The sequence below is a fragment of the Bos grunniens genome, chromosome 15 (assembly GCF_055505025.1).
Source record: "Bos grunniens cultivar Pamir isolate PY7600 chromosome 15, Bosgru_T2T1.0, whole genome shotgun sequence".
Lineage (NCBI taxonomy): Eukaryota > Metazoa > Chordata > Mammalia > Artiodactyla > Bovidae > Bos > Bos grunniens.
In genome coordinates, this window is record NC_141179.1 from 44,177,180 (window position 1) to 44,190,312 (window position 13,133).

At 39.4% G+C, this 13,133-nt stretch overlaps 1 protein-coding gene across 5 annotated transcripts in view; it reads left to right on the forward strand.

Moving 5' to 3' along the window:
• TMEM9B (TMEM9 domain family member B) overlaps nucleotides 1–12,605 on the forward strand; it is an 18,688-nt gene extending 6,083 nt beyond the window's left edge. For 4 of the 5 annotated variants that reach the window (XM_086340152.1, XM_086340149.1, XM_086340147.1 and 1 more), the window contains 3 exons: nucleotides 4,528–4,636; nucleotides 6,759–6,893; nucleotides 11,317–12,605. In XM_086340152.1, the coding sequence (XP_086196278.1) occupies nucleotides 4,553–4,636; nucleotides 6,759–6,893; nucleotides 11,317–11,472 (375 nt within the window). In that variant the 5' untranslated portion in view covers nucleotides 4,528–4,552 and the 3' untranslated portion in view covers nucleotides 11,473–12,605. The remainder of the gene's footprint in view (nucleotides 1–4,527; nucleotides 4,637–6,758; nucleotides 6,894–11,316) is intronic. The other variant, XM_086340148.1, reaches the window with a different exon arrangement.
• The last annotated feature ends 528 nt before the right edge of the window (nucleotides 12,606–13,133 follow it).

Here is a 13,133-nt window from a genome sequence, read left to right on the forward strand (position 1 = left end):
CTTCACTTCACTGGTGAAAATAGGGAGCTTTGAAAATAAACAGCTAAAAACAAGGCTTGCTTTGGAATTTTTCTTCCTTCTCACTCTTGTTTCCTGTCTGCAGCTTAGCCTTTTACTCTGATTGGGTTCACAGATGTCACTGAAAGTTTTTAACTGGCTTTAGAAGGGTACACAAGTTATGATTAATCAAGATGTTATAGTCTTCCGAGGCTTCCAGTATTTTATGTGACTTTATATGTATGTATGTGTGTGTATGTGTGTGTGTGTGTGTGTATATGTATGTGTATGTATATATATATATATGGGCATCTTATCTGACACTATATATATATACACACACACACACACACATATATATATAGGTGAAAGTGTTAATAGCTCAGTCATGCCTGACTCTTTGTGACCCCGTGGACTGTAGCCTGCCAGGCTCCTCTGTCCATGGGATTCTCCAGGCAAGAATACTGGAGTGCCTTGCCATTCCCCTCTTCAGGGTATCTTCCCAACCCAGGGATCGAACCCAGGTCTCCTGCATTGCAAGCAGTTAGGTTTACCACTGAGCCACCAGGAAATACCAGTATTTCCCTCCTGGTAAATGTAATGTATTTACTTCCTGGTAAATATACCTATATATATTTACCTCCTGGCCTCCATTTTGTCCAGTTGTCAGCTTTAATTTTTCATTGACCTATGCTGCTGCTGCTGCTAAGTCGCTTCAGTCGTGTCTGACTTTGTGCGACCCTATAGACGGCAGCCCACCAGGCTCCGCCATCTCTGGGATTCTCCAGGCAAGAACACTGGAGTGGGTTGCCATTTACTTCTCCAATGCATGAAAGTGAACTTGATCAGTCGTGTCCGACTGTTAGCGACCCCATGGACTGCAGCCTACCAGCCTCCCCCACCCATGGGATTTTCCAGGCAAGAGTACTGGAGTGGGTTGACATTGCCTTCTCCATCACTGACCTACACTGTCTAGCTTAAGAAAAGTTTGAGATCCCTGGTTTATGTTGGGGTGCGATTCAAAGCTGATAATGTCCTCCTTTTGGCACTAGGGGGAGGTGTTGCCTAGTTCCTAAAGTGGCTGTAGTTGAGAGTAATAAGAGTTATGTATTTGGGTTCTGTGTTTACAATGACTGGCTAGACAGAACCAAACTTCCTGTTTCCTTTCCCATCCTCCACAGCACTCAGAATCTCTTTGTTATTAACTGTATTTGTACTTCCAAAGAAATACTCAATACTTAGATTCCCAAGTAATTCTTAAGTATTGTGACTAAGGCTTCTGAAGCTGATCTAGGAAACTAAATAGGAGATAAATCTCATTTTCCTGAGGTTCAAAGAAATATGGGTGGGGTGAGGTGGGGGGAACTGTTAGGTGTAATTAGCTATTCATATGCCACACTGTGGCAGTTTATTATTGTTGGTTAATTCATAAAAGAATTAATCTCGTATGCAAGAATACTGGAGTGGGCTGCCATTTCCTTCTCCAGGGGATCTTCCCAACCCAGGGATCGAACCCAGGTCTCCTGCATTGCAGACAGATGCTTTACCATCTGAGCCACCAGGGAAGCCTGAATAATAGTCCAGGTCACCTTAAATCATTTAAAGCAAGACAGAAATATAGCTGTCCTAGGAGGCAGGAGCCTTTTATTCCAGTCCTTTTAGCTGTTCATGTAGTCTGACCTCATGCAGGTGAGCTCTCTGAGAGTTCTGGGCTACATGCCCTCCGTGGTTCTGAGCTAGATACCCCTGCAGTGGGATTTAGCTTCCTCTGTCTGTTTTATGCCTGCATCCAGCTGGATGCATTTCTGGTCTTCAGTACGTTTGGAACAGATACGACACACCTGTATGGCATAAGTTTGGGACCTTACTCTTGTTTGAAATTCTGCCAGTTGAGACTTACTTTTTCATTACTACCTTTGTTAAAATTAAAAAACCTGTTAAGGAAAACTGACGGAACTTTTATCAGTTATGCCGTTTTGAGTTTTCTTTCTTCTACCACAGTTCACAGGGAACAGAACACAAAAAAGTATGTTCTGATAGGGCAAAAGGAAAGAATCAGCCTGGAGCATTGGGTGCTGCCAAGAAGGTGGGTAGAGTGAGACAGACAGGAAGCCTGAATGAGACAGGATGCTGTAGTGGTTCTTAAGGCAGCCAAAATTGCCTAAGGGACAGATGACGAGAGGGGCCGGCAGGAGGACGGGAGAGCTTTGCCTACCTTTGCTGAAGGGGATCAGAGTAGTGGGCTCTTAGTAGCTGTGAAGAGTAAGAATTTAATTATTTCCTAGAATTGACAGACTTCTAGAAAATAAGATTTTCTGAGTAGAATTGCTTTTTCATAAGCCATAAATGGCAAATGGGGAGAAGATAAACAACATCCAACAACAAAAACATTCAGCCTTTTATTATTATTTATGTACTGTTGCCAGGTAATGTTTTCATTTTTAAATATTTTTGTTGTCCTAAACCTACTTCTTCATGCTTTTTAAATAGACTCCTTAAGAAAAGTAATTGTTTCTTACTCTAGTGTTCAGTTTTCAGAGTTTCATAATTTACCATCTGTTAGGTGTGATTAGCCATTCATATACCATATGTGGCAGTTCAAATAATGTTAGTTAATTCGTAAAAGAGGTAATCGCGTTTGAATAATGCTCCAGATCACCTTAAATCAGTTTAGCAGTTTTACTTGCTAAATGAACAAGTCTAAATATGACTTTATCTGCTAAGTAGCTTTCAGTCCCATTTGGGATTTTTAAGTGCATTTTTTTAACTGTGAATAGCACTTTTGAAAAATAGCTGCTACATATGTGTCTTTATGGTTGATGGCACGCAACTCCAGTACTCTTGCCTGGAAAATCCCATGGACGGAGGAGCCTGGTAGGCTGCAGTCCTTGGGTTGCTGAGGGTCAGACACGACTGAGCGACTTCACTTTCACTTTTCACTTTCATGCATTGGAGAAGGAAATGGCAACCCACTCCAGTGTTCTTGCCTGGAGAATCCCAGGGACAGGGGAGCCTGGTGGGCTGCTGTCTATGGGGTCGCACAGAATCAGACACAACTGAAGTGACTTAGCATAGCATAGCATGGTTGGATCATTGAAAAAGCAAGAGAGTTCCAGAAAAACATCTACTTCTGCTTTATTGACTATGCCAAAGCCTCTGACTGTGTGATCACAACAAACTGTGGAAAAATTCTTCAAGAGATGGGAATACCAGAAGACCTGACCTGCCTCCTGAGAAATATGTGTGCAGATCAGGAAGCAACAGTTAGAACTGGACATGGAACAACAGTTCCAAATTGGTAAAGGAGTACGTCAAGGCTGTATATTGTCACCCTGCTTATTTAACTTCTGTGCAGAGTACATTGTGCAAAATGGCAGGCTGGATGAAGCACAAGCCGGAATCAAGATTGCCGGGAGAAATATCAATAACCTCAGATATGCAGATGACACCACCCTTATGGCAGAAAGCAAAGAAGACCCTCTCTGCTTTGCTAAAGAGCCTCTTGATGAAAGTGAAAGAGGAGAGTGAAATAGTTGGCTTAAAACTCACATTCAGAAAACTTAAATTCAAGGCATCTGGTACCATCACTTCATGGCAAATAAATGGGGAGACAATGGAAACAGTGACAGACTTTGTTTTGGGGGGGCTCCAAAATCACTACAGATGGTGACTGCAGCCATGAAATTAAAGGATGCTTGCTCCTTGGAAGAAAAGCTATGACCAATCTAAAAAGCATAGTAAAAAGCAGAGACAAAGATCCATCTAGTCAAAGCTTTGGTTTTTCAGTAGTCATGTATGGATGTGAGAGTTGGACCATAAAGCTGAGCACCAAAGGATTGATGCTTTTGAACTGTGGTGTTGGAGAAGACTCTTGAGAGTCCCTTGGACTGTAAGGAGATCCAACCAGTTCATCCTAAAGGAAATCAGTCCTGAATATTCATTGGAAGGACTGCTGTTGAAGCTGAAACTCTTAATACTTTGGTCACCTGTTGTGAAGAACTGACTCATTGGAAAAGACCCTGATGCTGGGAAAGATTGAAGGCAGGAGGAGAAGGGGATGACAGAGGATGAGATGGTTGGATGGCACCACCGACGCAATGGACATGAGTTTGAGTAAGCTCCAGGAATTGGTGATGGACAGGGAGGCCTGCGGTGCTGCAGTCCATGGGGTCACAAAGAGTCAGACACGACTGAGCAACTGAACCGAACGGTTTATTCGACTGTTGTGTGCTCAGTCATGTCTGACTCTTTGTGACCCCATAGACCAGAGCCTGCTGGGCTTCTCTGTCCATGGGATTCTCCAGGCAAGAATACTAGAGTGGGTTGCCATTTCCTTCTCCATCTTGGACTGTTAGATCTTACCAAATTGCTAATATTGAGAGGAAATTATTTCACTTCCCTTACCGATTATGTGTTCCTTATTTATTTCATTGGGTAAGCTCAGTGATTATCCTGGATTTCAGGAAAGTTTTGATCAGTGTGAGTAGAAAATCCAGTTAGATTTAGACCGTATTTTATCTTTTTTTTCAGTGATTGCCTTCATGTTGTGGATCCCATGCCTGTGCGGGGTCCTGACGTAGAAGCATACTGTCTACGCTGTGAATGCAAATATGAAGAAAGAAGTTCTGTTACGATCAAGGTAAGAAAAGAAAAAAATCCATCTTTTCTGCTTCTGAAACAGTTTTTGATGGTATCTAAACAGGAAAGAAAATGTTGGACATTGGAATTCTATTTAGTTATCTAAACTATTGCTCTTCCATCCTCTTCTCCAATACCCTCTTACCTACTTCTTCCTTATCCCCAGCCCCCACTTTGAAAGGAGTAATAAGCCTACTCTCTACCTGTCTCATTGAGATGCTTTGTAGATTAATTAAGACACCTTAGATGGTTGTGATAATGTGAAATGGCACAAAGAAGCCCTGTGTGTAATTAGCATTTCCCAAAAAGACATTCCAGCTTCTCCTTGGTCCACGAATGCCAAAGATTAGTGAGAAAGCAGCATAATTAGACCTTCTTCCTGCCCTCTCAACTCTTAGAAGAAGTTACATATTTTAATGACTGCACTATCCTAGAAACATCATGGCTGGATTTTAAGATTTTCTTTCTCTATCTTTTATAGGAAATGGAATGTAGATCACTTTTACCTCAATTTGGACCTCTAATGAGTTCAATTACTCTATTATGGTAGCTAGTAGTTCTTTTCCCCAGTTTTAATATGGGGTCCCCATTTCTGTTCCACAAAAAAGGCTTCAGGGGAGTCTGGAGTGGCCAGCTGTGCCAGTTACAGAATTCCTGTTGTGGTTGACCATGCCATATGGATGCCAGTAGACCATCCAGCTTCTACTCCAGCAGGATGCCTCCCTGTAGAGAAATCATCATAAACTTTATTATTTTTTAACAAAATTTTAATGTATAATTTGCATCCTCAAATGTCACTCATATTAAGTGTACAGTTTTATAAATTTTAGCAAATTTAAATCCATTTTTTAAAATCCAGTTTTAGAACATTCCCATTACCCCCAAAAGATCCCTGATGCCCATTTATCATTGATCCCATGCCTACCTCCAGCCCTGAAATTGAAGTGAAAGTGTTAGTCCCTCAGTTGTGTCTGACTCTGCGTCTCTGTGGACTATAGCCCGCCAGGCTCCTCAGTCCACGTGATTCTCTAGGCAGGAATACTGGAGCGGGTTCCCTTCTCCAGGAGATCTTCCCGACCTAAGGATTCAACCTGGGTCTCTTGCATTGCCGGTTGATTCTTTACCGTCTGAGCCACCAGAGAAGCCCACCCTCAGCCCTGGATAATTACTGTTCTGCTTTGACATTTCATATAAATAGACTCAGAAAATGTGTGCTTTTCTACGACTGGTTTCTTTCACACAGCATAATGTTTTTGAGGTTTATTCATGCTATAGCATGTATCAGTACTTAATTACTTCTTATTACTGAATAGCATTCTGCTACATGAATATACCACATTTTCTTTTTCTTTTTCCATTCATCAGTTGATGGACATTTAGATTATTTCCAGGTTTTTATTCTTAGGAATAATGCTGTTATGAATATCAGTGTATATGCTTTGGATCTATGTTTTCCTTTCCCTCAGGTAGATTCCTAAAAGAGGTAAGTTTATATTTAACTTTTTAAGAGTCTGCCAGATTGTATTCTAAAATAGCTGTACCATTTTACATTCTTAACCAGCGATGTATGAGGGTTCAGTTTCTGTACATCCTCACTAACATTTGGTATTGTCTGTCTTTAACTGTAGCCGTTCTAGTGGGAGGTGTCACACTCTGCTGCTTGACACCCCACAAATTAAGATCACAAGAAAATCTTGTGCCTAAAATGTACTTTTGTATGTCTGAATTGATCTAAAACAGTATGCTGGTATGCTGTTGAAATTCATCTAAGTTGCATTTTCTGTTAGGGTTCCTAATGCAATGGTCTGTACTGCAGTGCTCTTGGATCTAGGACACTGTATTCAGGTGAAAAAGGAAAACTGCTTTGCTGGCGGTGGTAGCAGTGATTAGTAGTAGGTGAAGATGGAGAGGCCTCAAAGACAAAAAAATGCTTTTTTCCTCTTTTTCTATAAAGAATACTTTGGTGAAGAGTTGAGTTTGTTTCTTATGTTGGAATCTGGTTTGTATAGAAATCCTGTGTGCTTAACAGATGGGTCAGTCTTGACTATGGCTTTAGTATTATTATACAAAATTCTGATTTCTTGGCTTGAATAGAGATGCAACTTATTTTGAATTTCCTTTAGGTTACCATTATAATTTATCTCTCCATTTTGGGCCTTCTACTTCTGTACATGGTATATCTTACTCTGGTTGAGCCCATACTGAAGAGACGCCTGTTTGGACACTCACAGTTGATACAGAGCGATGATGATGTTGGGGTAAGTTCTTAGCGTGCCCTCACTGTTAAGTCTCTGTCATCTGTTAAGTCTCATGCCAGGCTCTGTCGTCACCTGATGTAAAGTGCAGGTGAAGAGTAGTTCCGTATAAACGTCCATGTGCTGGAGCACATCCTCAACCAGAGAAACCAAAGGCGGGTCTAATATGAATGTGTCTCTACGAGGAAATTGTTCTGTAAAGCCGTAAATATGGTGGCTTGGACAGATGATCCTTGGTGAGTGCGCTGTACAAGGCTTTGTTTTCTGTATCAGGGGCACAGTTTTCATCACCTTTTCCTGTTTATGTTGAGGAAAGCATCTGAGATAGTTTTCTCCCCAGGCTCCAACCTGAACTACCACCTTTCCTGTCAACATCACCAAATATTTTGAAAGGCAAAGAAGCTTTAGTTTAGGGAAGCATGAAAACCGTGATGTTCTTTACTTAATGAAGAGCAGCTTGATAACTTGCTGATGTTTTGTATTTCCTATTTTACTCGTTCTTTAAATAATCTGTGGTCTTGAACTCTAGAGAAAAATAAAACCATCACTCCTGATTCTCTTCCTATCTTTAAAGCACATTCAGATTTGTATATATAATTAATATTATATCACTCAAAACTACTGAGAAATTGACATAGTCCATAATTTGTTATTTAGTATGTCTTTATCATTATTTGGGTTTGTTTCCAAATTTTCCACTATTCCATCATTATATTTATATATGTAATATTTTTTAGAAAATTATGTTGTATTTTGGATTACTTTATTAAACTATGTTTCTTAAAGTGGATAAAATTTAGTAGAGTTTCAGGAATCAATTTCAAAAGCCAAAGCCAGAGTGAACCCTTGCCAACCACAGTCAGAAGTCCTTTTACTCTGAAACAGCTTGTGGGCCCATTGGTAAAAGATGAGAAAGGAGATCCCAACTGAATGGCTCAAGTTATAACTACAAACAGAGCCTGCTTGTTTCATGAATATCAATCATGAATACTCAATTTATTTGAGCAAGATTTCATTTTTGTTTTGTGAAGAGCTTTCATAGAAACACCTCTGTTTGCCTCTTTTCCCCCTTGCATCCTTTATTAATTCAGCCAATACATAATGAGTAACTTTTCCGTATCAGGAAGCATTAGAGTCTCAAATACTGTTCTCATATAATTTTCATTCACATATGATGTTTCCCATTGACATTTTGGGTCAGATGAATGTTGTATTCACTGTATGATATCTAATGGCATCGCTGACCTCTACCCACTAGAAACAAGTATCACCCCTTATCCCAATCCTGACAATCAAAAATGTTCACAGACAGTGCCAGATGTTCCTGGGGGTCAAAATCACCCTCAGTTGAGAACTAACATATAAAAATGTTATGTCCAAGACCACACAAACCACTTCATTATAGGTGCATAGATAAAAGCTCTGACTTATATACATTGCTTATAGCATTAAATATCAGGTTCCTGATTTTAGGAATAGACAATATTAGGGCTTCCTTGGTGGCTTAGATGGTAAAGAGTCTGTCTGCAATGCAGGAGACCTAGGTTTGATCCCTGGGTCGGGAAGATCCCCTGGAGAAGGGAATGGCAACCCACTCCAGTATTCTTGCCTGGAGAATTCCATGGACAGAGGAGCCTGGCAAGGTATATAGTTCATGGAGTTGCAAAGAGCTGGATATGACTGAGTGACTAACACTGTCACTGTCAATATTAATTTAATACACAGAACATAAAATAAATGGACACACAAATGTGTAGATGAAAACATGTAGGAAAGGCATTTGATTGATGGGGCCTTATGCTTAGTAACCATTTTGTTCACCGGGGATTGATCCTACGTACATGTCAACCATATAAGAACATTGTCTTTAGAGGCCTGGCTGACTTTTGGATATCTGTTAAATTGATTCTGCATAGAGAGAGGTTTTCTAAACAGAGCAATGAATGTATGATAACAACTCTGTACAATAAGAAGTTGAATTTAAATTCCTACAATTGTTGCTAATCCAAGATGAGAGTTCTTCACTCTTGCTGTGCCTTTAAACATGCTTTTGTTAAATCCTCAGTTAAATTCTGTTTTATTTTTTTCCATGTTTGTTGGGTGTAGAGCACTTTGAATCAGAGAGCACAAATAGTTAAGACGTTCACTGCAAGTCGTCACAATATTTACTGTATCATATATCCATGACACACCATGACTGTTATCAAAGCATTACGTTAAAACATGTTTTGAATTTATTGTAATTTTATCCGGTGTAAAAAGAGCAAATATATATAAAGGGTAAACCTCTGTGTGTGTTCTCCCGGCATACATGAGCACGAGCAGCTAGTTCAATCTTGTTCTGATGGAGAATAGACCAAAAGGATTAACTGGTTTGTTTAGTCCTTTAATTTGTTTCTTAAGAAGATGTTTCTCCCCTTACCTTGAAGAGTAGATAAAAAGACTATGAAATTGAGAAGTACTCTGCTGGTAAAGCACATCCCTCTTCCCAGTCCTGTTTATGCCAAAACAAACCAACAGTAACGGTAATAATGTTTTATATACAAGTTCATTAAAGCACTGTGTTCGTATAGTATAGTGCCATTTTAATCTCCCTGAACAAACTCTGTATGTTGACAAGATATGACACCAGGTCAAGGTTAAGGGAGCTAAGACTTGTGTTTGTGCTTATTTATTAGATGACCTTGGATTGGTTTACTTTTTCATGGGAAATACAATAATCCAACAACAGAATAAAGTAATCCGTCTTCCTTTTTCCTAACCTCTTTTCTTACATCTTTGAAACAGTTGAACTTTATGGAATTGTTTTTGTTATTTTCATTTGTAAGGTTAAAAAAAAGAATGGGGTTTGTACAAGATATTACTTAAATGAAGCGATAAGTTGAAGCAATTTTGGTAAAGAAGGCAGGGGTAGATTCTTTATAGAAAGCTCTTTGCTGTCTTTGAAATGTTGACATTATATAAATATCTTGCTATAAAAAGAAGACCAAGTGTTAAAACACTGTTTATATATAGTTATATATGTAGTTCTATATATAGTTTTATATATAGTGTTATATATATGTATAGTTATCCAGTTATCTACAGCTTTCCATAGACATGCTGTCTCCTGCCCTGGGTATATAATAGAGCTTTGGCAAACATGCACAAGCAAAACAATATTCTTTTCGAGAGGCCAAGTTTAACAGCACTGACTTGTGACTTATCTCCTGTGTTGGAACATTTAGAAGCTTTGCTTATTCAAGTTCAGGAAAAAGAGATCAAGGAAAAGACAAACAAAAGCAATAAATTAGTACTGAATGCCTTTTGTCATTTGGGCAGCTGTGTTTATATCTTATTCATAGATAGATTAGCATGGTGGTTTCCTGTGTAATGACGACAAACATCAGTGGTATTGGCTCATTTTGACCAGGATAGGTTGATTTTCTACCCGATACCTGGGTGACCCTGCAGTAGTCTCTCTTCTCAGGCAGCAGCCAACATGGAAGCTACTACGTGTTCAGCAATGAAAGATTCAAGACTTTATCAAACAGAAATGCTGAAGTAATAATCCTTTACTGTCCTTAGCAATCGAGGGTAATTGTAGCACTTGACTTGAGCTCTCTCTCTGTCCATTACAGATTGGGGAAGGGGATGGGGAGAATGAAAAAGTTTTAAGTGTATGTGTTGAGAGCATAAGAAGAAATTAAAACCACCCCAGTTGGGACTTCCTGGTGGTCCAGTGGTAAGACTGCACTCCCAATGCAGGGTATCTGAGTTCAATCCCTGATCAAGGAATTAGATCCCACAGGCTGCAACTAAAGATCTTGCATGCTGCAAATAAGACCTGGGACAGACAAATAATAAAACAAAGTAAGTAAATATATATATAAAAAAAAAAACCAACCAAGATAGGATCCAGTCAACTCATCTCCCGGGATGAATGTGGTCCCAAGCTGGCAAGTAACAATTCTAATATATATGAGAGTCAGGATAGGATATTAAAAAGACAGGTCTTTCCTCAGTCACAGATTAGCTGGATGGTATTGAATAAAGCAAGGCAAAGCCCTACTCTGTCTATCTGTAACTTGTGGATATTAACATGCAAATAGATTTTCTTTCCATAGCTCATCAAGAAAGGCTTCTCTAACATAAATGACCACTGTCTTTATATTGGTTCCTCTTTCTTAAGGGAAATGTCTTTGGAAATGGTGACTCATGGGAACATTGCACAGATACCTCCTCATTGCTTGTTTTATTTGAATCACCTATTTCTGTAGTTGAGTTCATCTTGCTTCTGGTATTGAGTGCCTAAGAAGGCTTGGCTAAATTAGATGGTCTGTGTAACAGTCCAGCTGCTCCAGTCTCTGTGGCTGATAACTGCAATTGTACGTGTGTGTTTTACATGGATCATGCCGTCTGATGTTCTCCATTCCTGCACTTTCAGGATCACCAGCCTTTTGCAAATGCCCATGATGTGCTGGCCCGCTCCCGCAGTCGAGCCAACGTACTAAATAAGGTCGAATATGCCCAGCAGCGTTGGAAGCTTCAAGTTCAAGAGCAGCGAAAATCCGTCTTTGACCGTCATGTTGTCCTCAGCTAATTGGGAATTGAATTCACGGTGACTAGAAAGAAATGAGGCAGACAATGGGAAAAAGATTGACTGAGTTTTCCTGGGTTTTGTTTTAATACCCTGTTGATTTTGTCAACTCTTGCTAGAAAATTCAAAACTGGAAACAAAAACACGCTTGTTGTTTTCTTTTCTCATTTATGTATTAATCAAGGCATTTTTTTTAAGCACACACCTCAGACAGTGTCAGCCAATAAATCTTTTCCTATTTGTGACTTTTACTAATAAAAATATGTCTGCCTGTAAATTATCTTGAAGTCCTTTACCTGGAAAAAGCACTCTCTTTTTTTACCACACATTTTTTGACTTGGTTTTCAAGATAATTTTCAGGTAGGGTTTTTGTGTGGTATTTTTTGTTTTTGGCAGAGGAGGGGAGGGATGTGTGGGAAGTGCTTAACAAAACTTTTCTCAAGTCACCTTACTAAACAAACTTTTGGAGATAGACTTTGCTTTTTATTTTCAAGATTCATTTATATTTTGCAGTATGCCAGCCTCATCCGGGAGTTGGTGATAGATAGGGAGGCCTGGCGTGCTGCAGTCCATGGGGTCGCAAAGAGTCGGACACGACTGAGTGACTGAACTGAACTGAGCCTCATCAAAGCGCTAACTTACCTATTTGAATTTTTGCACTGACTGTATTATCTAGACATCTGGTTGGCCTGTGGCTGCACTTTATGGTAAATTAGATCTGAAAATGCACAGTGGCCCTTCACAAAAAACAGATTTTCTTTATGTACTGTGATGTCTGATGCAATGCATCCTAGAACAGACTGGCTGCTCGCTAGTCTAATGACTAAACATGGTCTTGGCGTGTGATCTTTCTCATCTTCTAGTATCTTTAAGGATAAACCCTAAGGACTTGGACACTTGGATGAAGAAAGTTTCTTTTAAACCCAAGCCTCCCTGGATTGATGACATACACATATTTGTCGGCACCTCCAGTCAGGTTGAGAGGCAGCTGTTTGGGCTCTGGTGTGTGCGGCTTTGAACTAGGACTGGAGTTCCGGTTGCCTCCCTCTGAAAGGTGTAGCAGTTATTGGATAACTGGCTCTTTTCTTCCTATATCCTCTTTGAAATGTAACAATAAAAATAATTTTTGAAACATCTACCAGTGTATCTATCCCAACTTTTCTCTCCTCCCTCTTTTGCTGTATGATGAGCTTGAAGATATAAAGACAAATTATACCCTGTTGAAAGACTTGTTTTATACAGTCTAATCATAAAACAGTGGTACTAAATTATCTCTATGTGCGTGTGTCTGTGGGGAGAGAGAGAACATATGGGTACTTAGATGGGTCTCTGAAAGTACACATATTATTTGGATAAATTGAGGGATTTAAGATGCATGAAGGAGTGCTTGTTTTAAGAAATTCTTGGCAAAGATTAGTATTTACTATTAGAACATTAATTTCATAAGGGTGAGATTTTAGGAGCTATATATGGGGTTTTTGGTTAGTGAAAAACTTTTTAAACTCCAAAATTGAACCTAAAATTATTGATTTTATTGTTAATATTAAAAGATGTAAGTTTAACTACAACCAAATGAAATTTATTCCAGTTTTGCAAGACTTTGAACATTTGAAAATTAATGAAATCCACCACATCAACAGACTAAAGAAGAAAAATGACATGTC